This window comes from Myiozetetes cayanensis, unplaced genomic scaffold (genome assembly GCF_022539395.1).
Source record: "Myiozetetes cayanensis isolate MyiCay16 unplaced genomic scaffold, myiCay2020 scf2-11, whole genome shotgun sequence".
In the NCBI taxonomy this organism is placed as follows: domain Eukaryota; kingdom Metazoa; phylum Chordata; class Aves; order Passeriformes; family Tyrannidae; genus Myiozetetes; species Myiozetetes cayanensis.
This window is the reverse complement of record NW_026087411.1, coordinates 59376390-59395679: the sequence shown is the minus strand read 5'-3', so window position 1 is coordinate 59395679 and position 19290 is coordinate 59376390. Positions and strand designations below refer to the sequence as shown.

Here is a 19290-nt window from a genome sequence, read left to right as displayed (position 1 = left end):
AATAAGGAGTAGAGATTGTGCTAGTTTGGGATGCAATGGAGTTAATTTTCTTCATACCAGCTTGCACAGTATCATGTTTTGGATTTTTTTTTTTTTTGTAATTATACATTTACTTATAAGCTACAGTTCATGTGGTGCTCAACTTTAGAATTAGATCAACATCTGAATAGTTACTCATGCATAGCCCTAGTACACTATAAAGGTACATTGTCGCAACAACCAATCCTTCCATGAACCACCAAGTTGAAAATCAAATAGATTTTTAAATTGTAATTAAACAAAATTTTTATTTTTTTATTGACTTTGATTTGGCTGTATACCATTTGTGTTTAATCAGAACCTCCACAGCTACTGAAAAAAGCCCATATAAGAAGTTAAAAGAAGTGAGAGGCAAAGATGGATTGAAACTAAACGGGAGGAATCCCCGGATGCCAAATAAGGGAAGGGATCTGAAAACATAGGCGGGACACAGAACACGAAGTGAGAAACTCTCCCCTTTCACGTTGGTTTCGGTATATTCAACACGTTCTTTCAAGATAACGAATTCTCTGGAATTTTAACCAAATAGCTGAGTACTTGAGTTTGCATTTTATCGCTTAGCAACATATTACTCCTAATCTCCGTTTAAGAGTTTGCCCAGTGCCATTCTTATCTTGAAGAGTTCCCTGAACACAGATAATGCTTTTCAGCCTTTGACCTTTCAGAGTCGTTTTCCTGCTTACTTTGGATTTTTGCAAAGCTGACATTGATGCAAAAGCTAAGATCTCATAAAAAAACTTATGAGCAAAGTACTAGGAACTCTTGAAGCAGGAGTAGCATCTCGCTCGCAGCTAACCCAGCTGGGGAGGCTGAGGAAAGCAGAAGACGCGCAGTCGAGGGACAGATCTCAGCAAAATGGAGCTTGAGCATGATATCACCACGGATCACAGACGAACTTTGGAGGAAGAGTCTTTAAAAGGAACAGAGTATGTGAAGAAAAAAAGCGTCCTGAAATACAAAGTAATCTGTGCGGTAAGTAAGTGCTGCTCTTCAGTGCTGCTAGTTTAACAATTCTCAAATCTGCAGGAAGAATAGAAGTTTATAAGTTTAATTCTATTGATATAATCATTCAGGGTAGCTTGGTAATCAGTGGTTAAAATTTTACTGCATGAGTGCGCTAGCTTCACTGGCAAGTTCTTCTGGTACCTATCAAGCAATTTATTTTTTTTTCGAGGAAGTTTTTGTTTTACGTCGTTAACCTGACAGATTTATTGCACAGCAAAGACATTGCTTCAATGTTTTTAGGCACTCGCTTAAGACGGATGCGTTTGTGGCAGAAACAGCCGTAGTTCCTTTTTGCTTACTTTTTTATCTTTAGATTTGTCGTTAACAAAATAGATCATATAGGCAAGACGTTGGCAAAAAGCACTCAGGAAGCAAGGCGTGGGAAAAGCCTAATTAACCATTTCGTTCAGTATTGTCAGTCCCCACATCTAGAACATGGTGTCAACTTTCCCTCTTCCCCAAGGCTTTAGGAGTCATGCAGCTGCCTTATAAATAATAAAGTGTTTTGTTATGTTTTTTAAATCTTTTGTTGTAGCTTCTGTTTGTGATCACACACGAAACAAATATTAGATATATATATGCATGTGTATATGTTTACACATAGGTCTTGCATTTGTAAATTGGAATTTGGAGAAAATTACAGATACTTATTTTAGAAAGACTCAAGACTTAATTTGGAAAACAGGACCAATGAAAAAAGAGAATCAAGCTACTACACTTTTCAGCTCTATGTCATCAGAACGATTTCACATAGTACGATTTCCTATTTAATGCTACACTGTCCAAGGATTGCATAAAACATAAGGGAAATACTGGAAATTGTGAAAAAAACCCACAGAAAAAAAAAAGAGAAAAAAAAAAGAAGATAAAATAGGACTTTTTTTCCTTAAGTCTCCAGTGAAAAGAAATGAATCATGAGAAACAATGTAGGAAAAATGTGTAACTGAAGGAAAGTAAATTATGCTTTGAAGAGCTACTTGAAAGAATAAAGTGAGAAATTTAAGTATCCTAAAACATATTCATGCACTAGTTTTCAAATGCCTGCCTATACAAACCCCAAAATCTAAATATTGGAGGTATAAATTGTTGATATTCTACACCGTTTATCTATGTTTTTGATAAACTATATGCACGAAGTACTTCCTTGGCAACTTTTTGCTGAAAGCTTAGGCAGAGAATTGTATGCTCACTAACAGTAATCACATTGCCTAATAAATCCTCCAGAGAACAGAACATATGTTTTAGGAACAACTTTTCTATCCGTAAGTAGCTGTAATCTTGCATTTAGGCATAGAAGTTAGGTGTGGAAAACCTGAAGATTTGAATAGGTGCTACCAATGCCATTTCGTGTTAAGAATTAATGTCCCAAAATTAAAGGTCTTTGTGTAAATGTTATAATAAATGCAGCATCTTTTCGGTATACCAAATACGAGGTTTGGGGGTTATCTTCAGCTGCCTCATTACTTGCAATAGTTGAATTACTTGCTGCTGTAATAGCTGTACTTTCAATTTAGTATCATCTAGTTATTTCATTAGTTACTGTTTATTTCAATTATAAATGTAATTTCACCAATTACAACACGAGACTAGCCACATGTTGAAAGGCCTCTACTTGTAAGCAGTTCACAAGGTGAACTGAATTCTTGTGCTTCTCTTGTCTTCAGCCTCAGAGTGTCTCTGATTTTTTGGTTAACAAGTTCAGAGATGGGATAAGTTCATAAGAAGTCACATGTTCATAGAGATATTAATCATACGGTTGATTTCTATTAAACTTAACAGTTTATCACAGTTATGAACTTTGGTTTTCCTGTGTCTATGAAACAGATTCTGCTGTGTGCTTTGGTGACTGTATCCCTGGGACTAGGTTTAGGACTAGGACTGAACCGTGGTAACCAGGAGCAAGGTATGTATGTTTATGATACTTTCAGCATAGTTACCAATGAAGCTGGATCTGGTAAAGACTTTTAGCAAAGGCTCTTTTATAGTGTAATGTAAATGATCCGTGGAAACTCACCACCTGTGAAAATAAAGTTATTGCATTTTTCAATTTGGACTGTACAAAAACTGAACACTCACAGTCTATACTCAAAAAACCTATTCTAAACTACCAAGTGCCTTGCTGATCTTTCCAGAAGTGTGAACCCTAGTTCTCAACAAATTTGGAAGTTTTATTACATTGATACTTTTGGAAATTTGAGATATGCGTTATCTTATTACATATAATGTCCTTCAATATTTTGTAGAAGAAATATCATTGGACCATCTTCAGGACTCATACTTCGAGTGTATTAGTTCAGGTGGTTTATGCTAAAACTGATAATGAATTTTCTCTGAAAACTTAAATTTCTGTAAAGCTGTGCTAAAAAGGGGATAATGGTTTGAATTGATGAGATCTTATTTTTTAGTTAGAAAAACAAAGTAGTGTTTTGATAAGCTGGATGAGAACAAACAAACACAGCACACAGTGGATTAAATAAAATACTTCCTTTAGAATCAGAACAACAATAATCTCACATTGGAGGAATTCAAGGAAGCACAGTCTGTTTCTCATTCCTAACCAACACATATTGTAGTTGTTTACCTAGTAGTTTATTGTCTTAGCTCTTTCTGAAGTCTTTCAATGCTATGGGCCTAGCAAATAAGGTGAAGTAGAACTGTAATTGTTTCTTGATGATGTGTGTGTTGTATTACAACTTTCTGTGTAAAATGTGTAGATAATCACTGGTTGAGTCTCCACTGACATTTACCTGAGGAACTTGCTTATAATTGAAGTAATGGCACCAAATCAGCATGTTACCATTTTGGTGCCTCAGAATGCAGGTGTTATAGAGCAACGCTAAGTAGGGACTCATTAACTTTATTTGCTATTTTCATAACCAGACTTTCTTGGGAAAGATGAATTAGCAACCCATGGTATTGCAGTGCAGACTGGGAGGTGCAACCTCAGCCCTGAGCATCATGCACTTTTGTGCAGCTGCATTTGCTTTGAGTGGGGTGGGAAGGAGTGTTGCAGTTAAGGAACAAAAGGAGTCACAGTTGAGGTGGGTGCTGGGGGTTTGTGGTCTTGGAGAATGGGCCTAGAAAGGAATCAGGACTATCTGTCATTCTCTATGTTTAAAAATTAGCACAGAGCTTGTGCATGGTGATATTAAAATTGATTCTGTTTATATACTCAAGGTAAATTTCCTTATTGCTCCTGTAATAGTGTTGACTATGTCAAATAAAAGTTAATGAAGTATTAAAGTCTTGACCTTGAACAGTTATGTAAATATTGTAAAGAATTAGAAACATGGGCTGAAAATTATGAGGGGTATGAACAGTTCTGTTATAGACAGAGGAAAAGGTTCATATTTTTGTATTTATTTTTTTCTGACTCAGACTCATGACTCTGTATCATTTTAAATCAGGTAGACCACTTGAGCAAGTCTGAGTTGTTCTAAAGCCACTGTATAGAGAAAAAGATAAAATTAAATACTCTAAACTTTAGCCAAAAGAACACACACTTATGTACATTTGTGAAAAATTCTAGCTCCTTCTTGACAGAACAGACTCCAGTCATAACACGCTTAACTGTCAATTACTTCTTACCAGCTCTACTTTTGACAGGTCCGTTTTTGACTACCACATATATTGTTTATTATTATTGTAATTATTTGCAAGGCTTTCTTGTATTGAACAATAGTTGTTGATTTAACCACTTCAAATGCAAGGTACAGCATGAGAACTTTCTACACGTGGAATAAGCTATCTTGCTTGAAAAAAGTCTTTTTAGCTCTGTATGGTTTCTACACAATGGATATGAAAGCCTAAATTTTGTAGGCAGTGCACCGTGCAAAAGCACAAACTTTCTGGCAGTTCTGATAGAATTGTGCTGGCAAACCCAAGTAGTTACTTATACCTATCCCTGTCTAACAGTGTGAGTGGAGAAGAAAACTGGAAATTAAGGTGCTCACCATGATTCAAACAGTATTTCTTCAGTACAGAGAATGTGGACACGAGGTTTTTCCATGTGGAGGCTATTGTGGACCTGTGGTTGATGTTTGGACATTTGCTCTGCTGTCCCCAGCTACCTTCCCCTGGCTGGAGTGGTGGGGTGGGCCTTGGCTGCTGGTCCCTGCCCAGCTGCCCCTGGGGAGCCCTCATGGCTCTGGGTGACCAGCCCTAAGGGAGCCCACGTCCCATGAAGTTCCTTGGCAGGTATATTAGGGAATGTCCAAAGTGGGACTCACTCTTCCTGTTTCATCTCAGACCCAGAAATCAACAAGGGAGATGCGAATCTCCCCCTGCTCATGCTGGAAGTATGGAACACCCAGGCATTGCCTCCCGTGCCACTGTTCCTGGAGAGACTTGTTGCAGAAACAGCCCTGCTATAGGCTGTGGGCCAGCATGGTCCCAACAGCTGTCAGGACCATCAGCACCCAGAGGAATTTCTGCAGCTTCCGTTTTGCCTTGTTGGCTTGTGTGCTAGTGACTGCATTGGAAAATAGCTTGGGAAACCGATTTGGGAAATTATTCAGCACGTTTGTCCTTGCAGCCCATGTCCATGGCCCATTTAATCAACCTACCTGGGACAAGGTTATCCAAACACTCAGTTTTTCTGCCTTCTCCTTACAGTCAGCTGCAGACACAAGTGCCATGAGCCACGCAGGAAAAACGTGCCTGGCTGCCAGTGTGACAGTGCATGCAAGGAGCGTCAGGACTGCTGCTGGGACTATGAGGACACCTGCGTGGAGCCAAGTATGTTCCTCTACAAGGAGTTTTCACTGGTCTCCATTTTATTTTGAGTTTGTTTTTTCATGTGACTGTAATAGGAAAAGGGTAATTCTTGTATTTATGCAGATATACAGAAGTTACGTCATATTCCCACAGGGGACAGAATCACAGAATAACAGGATGGTTTATGTTGGAAAAGACCACTGGAGGTCATCTAGTGCAACCTCCCTGCTCAAGCTGGGTCTCTTAGAGCACACTGCTGAGAACTTGGTCCAGATGACTTTTGAATGTCTCTAGGAAAGGAGATTCCACAACCTCTTTGGGCAACCTGTTCCAGTGCTCTGTCACCCTCACTTGAAGTTCTTCCTTATGTTCAGGTGGATGTGGATCTTCCAGGGGACCAGCCTGGCTCTGCATCAAGACCAGGCTCCTCTCCAGTTACTGGCTCTGCTTTCCCAGCAGCTGTTCAGATATTTCTTCATCCTTATTGCTTTTTATGTGGGCTTCAGCCCTTACTTCCCTTTTTTCACTCTCTGCTGGGAATCATGTGCAGCAGCAGGAAAAAGATCAGTTTCCTTCTCTTAATTCTCTGTAGAAAAAATATGAGATGGTTGAGATCTTCCTGGAAAGATGGAAGGCATTGAGGAGGATGACTTTGGGGACACCTTTGTAAAATAAATTATTCTGTAACTCTGTGTTGCCATTCAATGACCAAGGAAATAGACCTTACGTGTTAAGTGAAATGTTGAGTTTTCCTTTCAAAGAAAACTTGTAAAGCAACTCAAGCAGTATATGCAAATTATAATTTTTTCTTTCTTAGTACCTATCTGGGGGATTTCCACACAAAGGAGTTTACATAAGGTTCTGTGAACCTAATCATAATATTTTTCCTGCAATTTTCAGCTCGATCTTGGAGGTGCACTAATTTCCGCTGTGGTGAGACAAGGATAGCTGGAAGCCACTGTTCTTGTTCTGATGATTGCTTGCAGAAAAAGGACTGCTGTGTAAATTACAAGAGCGTTTGCAAAGGTAAATCAAAATGCAAAAAAGTTTCAAATATAAATTATCCCATGAAATAGATAAATGGACAAACATGGAAAATATAAAGGTAGATGTATTTTTTTCTCAAGACTAGAGTCTGACAGTGACACTTTAGAAGCAATGTGAATGTGTGTCATTCATAAAAAAACAGAATGATTTGAATATTGCAGAAGTATATCGAGTGTGGGGGCTTTGGGTTGTTTCCTTTTTTTTTTTTTTTTTTAATTTTATTCCAAGAATAGATGGAGACATTTTTCTGCTTCAAACTTCATGCAATACAAAGTACATATCGTAGTAATCATCCCTAATTTAAAATGTCCCATCCTTTTTATTAGAAATCTATTTTTAGGTTGTATTTCTTATGTTTTCCTTATTTCTGAATAACTTTGTTCACGGCTAATTGTTTCATTCAGGCACTAGCTAAACACATAAAGATAGCACTGGTATATTTCAATTACAGGAATGATATCTGAGGAGTATACTGATGACAAGCTATCTGTTATCAGAATTCCGTTATGTTGTGAAGTGGCAGAGATTTAAGGCAACCCAGCCAAATTATATTTGTTATCTAAACACAAATTAAAGCTAAATGCAGTCAGGCGTATGACTAGGTGTTAAATTGATCGAGCTGACGTACTTAATTTACTGTACATCCCTGGCATTGGCTGCTTACTGGGAGAGAAGCCTTCTGTGCTGAACTGAGAACTTCAACCTCCACTGCTTCTTCTCTTTTCTTTATAATTTTTCCTTTTAAGATGCTTTCCTTTTTTCATCTCTTATTGACGTCCTTTATTTCTTCCAAAGAGATGGGCAAAGTTCAGAAGTAAGTATAGCTGTGAAGCACATGGAAAATATTCAAAGGAGAACAGAAAGAATTACTTGACATTTGAAAGCCATGGTCAACAAGGAAAGATTTAAGAAATTTGGGCCCTTTACAGCATGCTGGTTTTGGCCAGTTTGAGGCTTAGTTTTCAGCTGGGGTTAAACCACAACATACAGAAAGAAAAAAAATGCTAAAGGGAGCCCTGGCGATCATCTCTGAGTGTAAGTGGTATCTGCAAAAGAAAAATGCAGTAATCCAGTTTGGACAGGATACAGTTTAAATATTTTTCATTTAAAACCAGAAAAAAACTAAGCTAAGCTTTCATAGTGATTTCTGCTCCATTTTGTTCATTTGCTTTGCTCTCTAGTATATGGGGTTTGTTTTTAACTTACAATGGTAAGCATTAACTCTTCTAGGATTTGAGAGCTTAATAGGTTGATTTCCAAAAAGTGTCTTTAACCCTACATTTCTGTATCAAAGCAGCAAAAAATTCCAGGAAGAGCTCTAAAAAGACCATTCAGGAAACTTCTTTGTTTTTTTCGGTGTGTTTTTGTTTTTCAATCCTAACTCAGTATTTTCTTTTTCTTTTAGGTGAAACATCTTGGGCAGAAGAACCATGTGTGTCCCTTGAAACTCCTCAGTGTCCAGCTGGGTAGGATAAAATAATTTTGTCTTCTGAGCAAATAAAATCCTTGTGATGGTTAGAAACACTGCAGTGTTCTGAAGCAGATTTTCATATTTACTGAGAGTAAGGTTCCTGTTCTGAGGTATATTCTATAGAAGTGTTTTGTGGCTAGGAATGTTTTTTCTTTCTAAAACCTTTGTCATTTTGTTGTACATTCATTGATCATTTACAGTTTAGAGCAGAGTACAGGAGTTCAAATCCAGATTGAAAGTCAGTCTGCAGACCTGGAAAAATTGTTAGACTTATCTCAAGGTTCATTTATCACAAATTGTTCATAGTCCATTTTATGTTACCATGTCGTATCTGTGGCAATTCAGATAAATCACCTTATGCAATCAGTAACAAGTGTTAGAATCTGTGATTGCAACAGTGTTGTTTTGGGGTTTTTTTGCATCAATTATTTGTGGGAAGGAAGGTGTGTGAAGAAGCAAACTATGAAAGTAGCTTTGTACCTACAAATTCTAAAACAATTTTGCTATTTTTGCTGTGTTGCAGAATCATAGGTAGAGAATAGGCAGAAACATAATTTTAAAGTTGTCCTCAAAGAAAAATGACTAAATTTCTGGTTCTGTTATGGTATTTGTAATGTTATCCATTATTGTATTTTCTACCAATTTAGTTTAATTATAGCAGTAAGACCATTAGTATTGTGGCTTCTTCATGGGCTCCTGCATGCACCTCCCAACATAGGTATAAAAATATACTTCTTAGGTTAATGTATAACTTACTGAGTTAGCACAATTTCATAGGCTACAGCTTGGAAACTAGGAGAGGAGGATTTCTTTACAGCAATACAATATAAAGCTCAATTTAATTTCAGATTCAAAACAGGATACTCTTTTATACAAACTGTTTTTGTACAAACTGTTGATGCCAGTGTAATTCTCTGTTTCGGAAAGACCACTGTGAGCAAGAAACAAACTAGGATTACTACCTGATGTCAATATGTAACTTTTTAAAAATAGTTATGACTCAAAGTATTACTTAAAAAACTTGGTTTGCAGTCAGTTATCATTAACTTCATTTTATCAATCATTTTCTCTTCTAATATTTTCCAGACTTATTTAATGAACTATTCCTATAAATTACAAATACAGATTTTAATTTTTTTTAAAGATACTATGTTTAGTGAAGCCTACTTCAAACTACATTTTTACCAAACTACATGTTTACTACATGTTTATAATTTTTATGTTTCATTATATGTTTCTAAGGAGATTGCAGAATATATAATGACAGTTAACATAAAGACTGAGTTTGCGGAACTAGATGACTTAACTTACTGATTTTGTCACTTGGTATTAAGAAAAGAGATGTTAGAACACCAGTACTTCATAACCACTTTTTTCCACTTTTTAAACAGTTTTTCTTTGGTAATCCTTTTACATTGATTAAGAGAAAGCATACTTAATAACTTTTACGTTTATTTCACCTCCTAGTTTGAATTTTTGTAACAAGAATTGAAATACTGTTCTAGAGATCAGCTGCAGTTTGTGTCTTTTATTGTACTTACAGTGTGAATTCAGATCTGAGTCTGTTATCCTTGTTTCTTTACGTAAAATCTTACCCTAAGCGCATTAGCAGCTGCTGCTTTTCTTTCGTAGCTTTAAGTTTAGTTTGTCAGGGACCTGGAGGCAAAGAAGTGTTCTCCAGCTCCATGAGAACTGGGAAACTTGAAAGATACAATCCACAAAGAACACAGGCTGCTTAGTGATGTCTTAATAAAGGAAATGTGGTAAGGTAAGGGGTTAGCCAAACCTGACATGGCAAATAGATTACATTTCTCAGCACTGAGGCTAATTGACCGTAATTGCTTGCTGGGAGACTGCTGTACTTTTGTAGTCCTCGTGCAGCTTCCCTGAAATATTTTTTAAAATTCATTAAGAGTCAAGAGACAGAATTTAACCCATTTCTGTGTACAGATGCACTTTGGCTGTTCTTTAATCTGGGTTTGTATTTAGGTGCTAGTCTGCAGCATTTCTATCTATTTGTACTTGTAATTAAATATCTTTAATTAAAACATTAACATAACCCAGTTTCTTTTTCTAGGCTTTCTATATTTACTGATAAGCTTGTATTTTATTCATCCAGTGTTTTCTTACCAGGTGAATTGTGTATTTGTTCTCAATATTGAATTATACGTTTATCTCAGACTGTGATGTTAATTCTGTGAAGTACATGGGTATTCTGGATCCTGCTTTTAAAAGCAGAATTTATATTGTTAAAGATCTTAAAAAGTCACCAACTCTCCAAACTTCTTTATTGTGATAAACTCCTATTTTCTTACAGTTTTGATCTGCCACCACTTATCCTTTTTTCAATGGATGGGTTTAGAGCAGAATACTTGGAAACTTGGAGTTCTTTGCTGCCAAATATTGAAAAACTCAGTAAGTTACCAAGAGTGCTTTGACTACATTCTTTAAAGTCTGCATGCAACCTCTCCAGTCCCTTTTGCTACTGTCATGCACATGTGTTGCTCAGCAATAAAAAAAATCACAATTCAGGTCTCCCTCATTGGTTGTATATTTTCATTATTATATTTTCTACATTAATTCTTGTATTTGACTGCAGAGCAAATATGACTTTTTTTAACAAGGCCTTTAGTATTGGTCAGCAGCTTTTTATTAAATAAGCAGTTTAACACTGAGAAAAAATTACGGGGAAGGATTTCCTGCATTCTCTGTACTGCATTGAAAACCAGCTGAATAGCTGATAAGGAGATCAACATAAAGTTTAATACTAAGAAAAAATGCATTGGATTATTGGGAAATTTTCCTCAAAGATTCATTTTTTCAAGTCAGATATTTTAAGATGTTAAGGAGAAGCTCCATGTTTAAAAGTATGACAGTGAATATTATTTTATTGGACTTAAATGCAATATATTTTAAACGTTGGTATAATTTAATATCTTGATATTATTGCAGTAAGGCTCAAGTAACCATTTTCCAGTATTTCTGAATATTGGGAGGAAGAGTAAGTTGAAGATCTTCAGCTTGTTCTCTAAAGAGTTCTAAAAAGTGAGAGCCATTAGTGTACATTTGGTTAAAATTTCCTGACTATATAGAGCTCAGCTCTCAAGACACTTTGTACCTGGACAAAATGTCTGCATATTTATTCACTTCTTCTCAGCAGTAATATTCTAAATTGACAGTATTTTTATCTCTTCTGAATATGTCATATTATGTTTCTATTGTGCTCCTTTGAAAACTTCACCTGAGTGGTACAAAGTACTAAATTTTACTAAATAGTTAACAATCTTGTTTGTGGATAATGACAGTATCCAGAAGCCTGCATTTAAAGCAATATGCAAACCTGACTTCTTGTGCAAATGGTTTATTCTTTGATGTCATTCTGACTTGAAGGAACTTGAATCATTGAAATCATGCATGCTGAAGTAGTGCTCAGTTCCAGTCTTTGAAACAGGTGTAAAGGAAATCACAAATTGACAAAAGGCATGAATAGCAAGCTATGAGTATGTTTCCAAGAAATCCTTTCAAGAAAGAACAGATATTATTCAGCATTACTCATATTTTTGGTCAATTACTTATGGACATTCATGCTGTTATTTCTCATAAATCTACAGGAAATGGAAATTCCTTTCTTTGCAAAAGAAAAAAATGTAATGTAATGTCGATTTGTAGCATAAAATATTTTCTCTCTATTAACTCCAGTAACCTAGAACTTTCCGTAGAGCTATCAAGCTAGTTGTTACAAAATATGTAAACTATGAATATATCTCCTTTACTGTTCCAGAAAATCCATAAAAAATTATTCTGATTTTCTCATGTATTTTTAAATTACTCAACCCTTCTTCAAACACTCTTGAAGCCTTTTTTTTTTTTCAGTACCTACTGGGACAGTTTTGTTGAAAACTTTCAGACTTCCATTATTTGGGTTGTTTAGTTGAAATCAGCTTCCATTCTTTGACTGGAATGCTGTACATCAAAGAGTAAAGTGTTTGAGAGTGAATGAAATAATCATCTGACTACAGCTTAATATAGAACTTTGTCCACATGAGTTAGATTTAAAAATGGCATTAAGGCATCTTCCAGTCTTCACACCTTTCTTCAGTGGTTAAATAAGTTGGATACTACCATGAATTTAGGCATTAGAGATGCTCAGGTGTGCTACGTACCTTGGATTCACGAAAAATTATGCAATGTTTGGAGATACAGGTAGGACACCTGGGGTGGGATTCACTCTATGTCAAGACACCTACGTGTCTACATATATCTACATTTAGACATATTCGTGGAGGTGTCTGCATGTGAGATGTCAACATGCTCAGTGAAGCCAGTGCCTTCATGGTTAGTACAGTCTCTATAGTGCAGTGCAAGAGCCTAGAGAACAAGTCAGCTCAACCAACAGACAGAGAGGGCCACAGGACAAATTGTTACCTTAGCCTATGTTAAGTATTCTTCAGAGTGCAGATGTCTTGGGCATGAAAGGGTATCTGGAAAGGCACTCAGCTCCAGCGCTTAAGCAACTGAGTCCTTCCCTACCAGTCACCAATCACCTCTGTAGAGTATCTTTCTTGGTCTGATGTCAGACTTCAGTCTCATTTGCATAAAGATGTATGTCTAGGACATTCTGGATCTCAGAAGTATCTGAGAAACTTATTTGGGTTGGCAGACAGGATGTAGGAGCAGCATCTAAGGCCAGACAGGATCATAAAAGACTTCTCAAACAACCCTAGGCCTCTAGGTTTTAGGCAGCTGAATCGAGCATCCAGGTCCACTGACTACAATGGGACAGTAGGCTTAGCTCACAAAGAGACACTGGGAATGCAGGCATCTTAATTTGGAGTCACATTTCTCCATCTAATACTACAGCAGCTGCCTGTGGTGATTTTTTGTTTGTTTGTCTGTTTGTTTTTACGACTGTTAGTTTTCAACTAAACAAATTATAAGAACATTTATATTACTACCATGATCTGTTGCAGAAACATGTGGCACACATTCAAAATACATGAGAGCTGTTTACCCCACAAAAACCTTTCCAAACCACTATACTATTGTCACAGTAAGTGAGAATTTGCTGGTTTTCCTTTTCATTATCTGAATGACAGAGAAAGGATTCTGTGGTGCCAGTCTTTCTGTGGGACGTGGGAACTCGAGCTGTAGGTATAGAAGAGAGCTGGAGATGCTGAGACAGGCATCATCTATGTGGCCTGTGAGCCCATTAGTCTTGATCTTTGTCAGTCTAAGTGGATATGGGTGAATATGGGTGCAGACGCAGCCTGTGGATGAGCAGTATGTGTTGGGAGGGGTTTGGGAGCTGAGATTTAGCCATGTGACATAAAGGGTACTTAATCTACAGCACATCAGGCTTTAATGGGGCTGGGAAGAAAATATGGAAATTCAAGGAAACTTTACAGGTGCACTTAATTCATTGGCAGGAAGTTGATGCTCTGTGTGAATTAAGAAAGTTCGTTCTGTTTCTGTGATAATACAGTCCTAAAAAAATTGCAGTGCTGTAGTATCACTTTTGAACATAATTTAGGCTCCATTTGATTTCAAGACTAAGCATTTTATTTTGTTTTTTTTCATTTTGCAGGGGTTGTATCCAGAATCTCACGGTATCATTGATAACAACATGTATGATATAGACTTGAATGAGCATTTCTCACTTTCAGGGATGGAAAAATTCAATCCTTCATGGTGGAAAGGGCAACCAGTAGGTTTCTTTCTCATATAGCATATTCTTAAGTCCAGAGTGGCTCATGTGTCATACAATAAAACAACACAAAAAGGGAATAAAATGCAAAACTGTGCAATATATTTGCAGAAGGTACTAAATAACTTGTAGGCTGCCTGCAAAATAGTTTGCTTGTTATGAAAGTAAGAGAACTCTTAAAAGGTTAATTCTGAGACTTAAAATTTTCATTTAATGTGGTATTAGTTAAAAAAAAAAAAAGACTTAAATATTTTGGCTAGTATTGAAATGGATTTCTTGCCACAAGGAACCAGAGTAAATTTCTGGTATCATTTGATTTTGGGATATTTTTTTGTTTGTCTTTTGGCAACTAGCTACAAAATGAAATCTTAAAATCTAATTCCAAATTATATCAATTTACAAATACACTTAAAATGTTCAGGCCTATAAAAGCAAGGAAGAGAATAGCAAAAAGCTTAATTTCCAGAAAAATTAACAATTATGTATGACGTATGGCACATACATAATATACATATATATATACACACATATATACATACATATACATATATATATACATATGTGTGTGTGTATATATATATACACATACACATATACATATACATATGCATATATAACACTCCCCAATTGTACTTATGGCTGTGGTTAGTATTATGAGTTTAGTAGAAATATCAAGCTGTAATAACAGTTCTAAAAATAAAAAAAAATTACATAAGCAGTATATAGTACATCTACTTAATATACACTGATATTTGTGTGTGTGTGTGTGTGTGTGTGTATGTCTGTATAGTCATGTTTATAGTATACTCAAATACACGGGTTTTAGTGCTATTGATTCTTGAAGGATTCCATCAGGCTTGTAACAGAAACAGAGCCATACTTTTTAGAATTAATAGAAATATGTCCTCTTATAATAAAATTATATAACTAGAATCCATATCTAGAATAAAAATAGGAATAGAATAGAATAGAATATTTTAGTTGGAAAGGACTTACAATGATCTTCTAGTCCAGCTGCCTGACCAGTTCAGGGCTGAGCAAAAGTTAAAGCACACTGTGCTTTAAACACTTAAACACTGACAGGCATAGGGCAGCAACCACCACTTAAGGCAGCCTGTTACAGTGTTTGACCACTGTACCTGAAAAGAAACGTTTCCTGCTGTCAAGTGTGAATATCCCTGAGGCAGCTTGGAACCACTCTTCCATCTTCATGATCCATTCCACTGGTGTCTTCCACAGGAAGAAAGATCACTGCCTATTGCCAGTTGTGGAAGTACCTGTATGATTTTTTTCTTTGCTGACAGCATCCAAGAACTAACAACACTGTCGCTTCCATGCTACTAATTTTTCTTCAGAATGTACACTTAAAAAACAAACTTCAGATCAGATATGGTCATTAGGCAACTGTGGGATGTGCAAAAGAAAAAAGAAAAATGCATACTTGCAGTACATATTTCTGATCCAATGATGTATTTCTACTTTGGTGATCTGAGGTGAATTACAGTGATGTAAATTACATAAAATAATTTGTTTGTATCTTTACCCATAGATCTGGCTGACAGCAATGTACCAAAATTTGAAAGCAGGCACCTTCTTTTGGCCAGGCTCTGATGTTGAAATTAATGGAACATACCCAAACTTGTACACCATATTCAACAGGTAAGATTTTATAGAGCCTGTACCAAATTCCTGCAAATTACTTCAAAAATCCAAGTTGCTATTTCACAGTTGAAGGAAGGAAGTTAGGTACAAGATATTTAAACATCATCCAGGTTTTGCCATGAAACTACCAAAAATAGTAGAAATTTTCAGAACAATTCTGGGGATTCACAATGAGGAAGTCAAAGGGTACCATATACTCTGCTCTCCTAAATGGTTTTGAAAGTTTCAGCCAACTGCAAAACACTAGGAAAGCATCCTAGAACCGATTAATAGCCACTGCTAAGCTGAACCAATGACTGCCATATTTCCATGCATAAAATCTACACATATTATGCAGCGCTTTAAAAATACTTGCACCTGAGAATAACCTTTCAGATAATCTACCCTAACAAAATGAACACAAACTTGGAAGCCATGACAAGAGGCTATAGGAGACAGAAAGTAATTGAAGAGAGGATGCTGGATAGGAAAGTTAATGAAGGAAGATGAGCTCTAAATCAACTCATTCTGGTCTTGCTTGCATGTTTAATAATGTGCATGCTGCTACTGAGTCATAGTTCTCTGGTTTTTTTAGCTAACTCATGGGTTCCAAGTGTGAAGTAACAATTACCTTCATGGGTTTTTTGTGAGTTTTTTTGTTGGTTTCTGTTTGGTGATGGTGGTGGTTGTTGTTTGGAGGGTTTTGTTTGGTTTTTGTTTTGTTTTGGGGTTTTTGTTTGTTAGTTTTTTTGATTATGGAAGGCATTGATATTAATTTTCGTGATGATTTCAGGAAATTTCCTATGATTCTTCACATTTACAAAGATATTCTAAAGCAAGCATATAACTGTAAGTCTCTATAGATAACAGGCTTTGCAGTGATATGTAGGATTGGTACTCAGAAAACACTTGAGTACTGTAAGTAACATAAAGCTAGTGCATGACTTTGAGGGAAAGCAGAGCTATTAATGGATGACTTGTTTCACAGAAGAAAGCATGATCTCACAAAGATTTTGATGGGGATATTACTTACTTTTAAAATAAGAAAGCCCAAGGTTTAGATATGCTGGAAAGAATAAAAATTATTCTGACTTGTACTTTAGGTTTATTTCCTGAATTTGAAATATCTTTTTTTTTGCTTGAATATATTTACAAATATATGAGTAGTCCCATCAACATCACATGTTTGTGTTTGCAAAATCAGGATGTGTCTAATTTACCATTAGAAGTGAGTGACAATTTACCATTAGGAGTGACAGTCAGATAAAAATGAGAGTAATAAAACTAATGGCTGGTACTTTGTTAAAATGCATAATTTTTGAGTTCCAAATCTGTGACTTTAATATATGACTAAAGTATGTATTTTGGAATTAGAAGCACTTCTCAGAAAGTCTTGTTAACATAATTTTTTTTTTTCCAGTTCAGTTATATATGAAAAGAGAATTTCAGGAATATTGAAATGGCTTGATAATACCAAATCTGAGAGGTAATACTTAGTAATGTCTAAGAGACTACACCTTAGAAAGGTTTTAATGCTTAACAATTGAAATTTCTGTAGGTGTTTGTGGTAGCTGTTTCTGTAGGTGTATGGATAAAAGATTTCATATGAAAGATATTGCACAACAAAGGTTAAATATTTGAAAGTAATTGCAGGAAGTAATTCAAGATGGAAATTAGATATCTGTACTGATTGTGGTGTTAATTTTGTGACATGTAAGCAAGTGAAATTTTTTATATGATAATGTTTACAAAATCCTAATGTGAAGTTAGGAGATGCTCTCTAGAGCCTCACTCCTCAGTCAGGAAGAGATCCTTTAGATGGTAGTTCCATTTACATCTCAAAAAGGAACAGCTTGTTCTGGTGTCTGATGTCTTGAATTTTTTCAGAGTGATTTCTGGATTCCATTGCAGACACTAGATACTGTTTTGGAATGGTGATAGCCTGTGTTGTTTAATTACAAAACTCAAAGGAAGTTGAATGATTATATTTGCTGTATGGACTTTTAAAGTTTCATTCAATATTTATTTTTCAAGTTAAAGTGTTTTTTTCAAGTGTTGCCTCCAAATTCTCTTCTTTATTTATTTATTTATTCTTATTTATTTCTAACTTGAGGCCTGATTTCTACACTTTATACATTGAAGAACCAGATTCTTCTGGACATTCATTTGGACCAGTTAGTGGTGGTGTAAGTAGTTTATACTTTTCTTAGATTAAATCACACTAAAAATGGTGTTGTAGTATGAATTTAAAGAATTTTTATACCTGGATAGTAGGTCAAAAATTGCCATGACTGTTTTATGAATTTTTTACTAAGAATCTCAACTTGTGGTTGATCCCATTGTTATGATTTCAACACTGTGTGAATCAAAAGAGCTGTATCCAAACAGACTGACAAAAAATAATTTAAGAAATACTATTAGAACTAATATTAATCGTTAAGTTTAGACTGACCTTTTTATTGCCAAGTGATACTGGAAACACGTGGGTGGCCTGACAAATCCTTAGAATTATCTTTTATTTATTCCTAACACTGTACTTCAATGTTTCTTAATTTGTTACCCGAAAATATTATATTTTTACTTCCATGCAGGCAAAAAGTTCAGCCTTTACTATGATATCAGCTCCTTCCTGGAATGGCCTTATTTAATGTATCTGAATATGGTCTTCAGCAAAGTGGCTTGTTGTAGTGGACAAGGATAGAAAACCCAGTCTTTGTAGGAGAGTTTTAGGCTCCCTGAATGGAAAGGGAACTCCATTATTTTTTTGGTACATAAAGGGCTTGCTGTATGTGTAATTGTATACGTGCACATTGTCTAGGCACACGACATTCAGTGCAGCAGTCAGGGAAACAAGCAGGGTGTAAATGCTCAGACGAGGAGCTCTCAGACTCAGCTGAGCATCATTCTTGCTGTAGGACTTACAGAAGAAATGTAAGTCAGCTGCACCAAGCAGGAAGAGGCATCCTCTGTGAACGGCTGCAGCATGAGCCGTGTCGGATTTCTCTCCTTTTAGTTCAGTGGGGGTCAGTGTTTTTTTGTAGGAAGTTTAAAGGGACTCAATACATGAGACAAAGGCACCATGCCTTCTTGGATGTTATACTGGTCTTAAAGATAATACACGTGTGTTAATATCTTTGAAACACCACTTGTTAGTATGATGACATGTTCATACTAGAACAAAAATAGTATTTAATGTTATAAATATGATATTTTTATACAAATTTAGGAGTGAGGAACAAATTTTATCTAAATGTGTTTTTTTATTCTTTTCAATAAACATGTTTTAACACTTAGTTTTTCTGGGGTAGTAGAAAAATTATTTTTGAGTCTTTTTAAGTTGAATATTCTGTGGTAAAGTAGTGGAATTCTGCATATCTATACTCTAGTGGTGATGGAAAATGAAAAGAGGAAGCAATATCAAGAACTAGAAAACTTAACAGAAAACCTCACTTTTTCAGACTTTGATGATTGCATTTAAGTGAGAATTTGAAATCAGAAAGAAAAATTCTAATGTAACTGGTTTATCTCACAGGTAATCAAAGCCTTACAAATAGCAGATCAAGCACTGGGGATGCTCATGGATGGACTTAAACAAAGAAACCTCCACAACTGTGTAAACCTCATTGTTTTAGCTGACCATGGTAATGTAATACTTCTTTATTCAATC

The 19290-nt window shown here is 35.8% G+C and overlaps 1 protein-coding gene across 1 annotated transcript in view; it reads left to right on the top strand.

Moving 5' to 3' along the window:
* Positions 1 to 308: 308 nt before the first annotated feature.
* LOC126640675 (venom phosphodiesterase 1-like) overlaps positions 309 to 19290 on the top strand; it is a 36964-nt gene continuing 17982 nt past the window's right edge. The window contains exons 1-12 of the mRNA XM_050316668.1: positions 309 to 1011; positions 2869 to 2947; positions 5659 to 5781; positions 6661 to 6786; positions 8213 to 8273; positions 10596 to 10693; positions 13249 to 13328; positions 13863 to 13982; positions 15532 to 15641; positions 17044 to 17109; positions 17737 to 17809; positions 19156 to 19264. Coding sequence (XP_050172625.1) covers positions 895 to 1011; positions 2869 to 2947; positions 5659 to 5781; positions 6661 to 6786; positions 8213 to 8273; positions 10596 to 10693; positions 13249 to 13328; positions 13863 to 13982; positions 15532 to 15641; positions 17044 to 17109; positions 17737 to 17809; positions 19156 to 19264 — 1162 coding nt within the window. The 5' untranslated portion in view covers positions 309 to 894. The remainder of the gene's footprint in view (positions 1012 to 2868; positions 2948 to 5658; positions 5782 to 6660; positions 6787 to 8212; positions 8274 to 10595; positions 10694 to 13248; positions 13329 to 13862; positions 13983 to 15531; positions 15642 to 17043; positions 17110 to 17736; positions 17810 to 19155; positions 19265 to 19290) is intronic.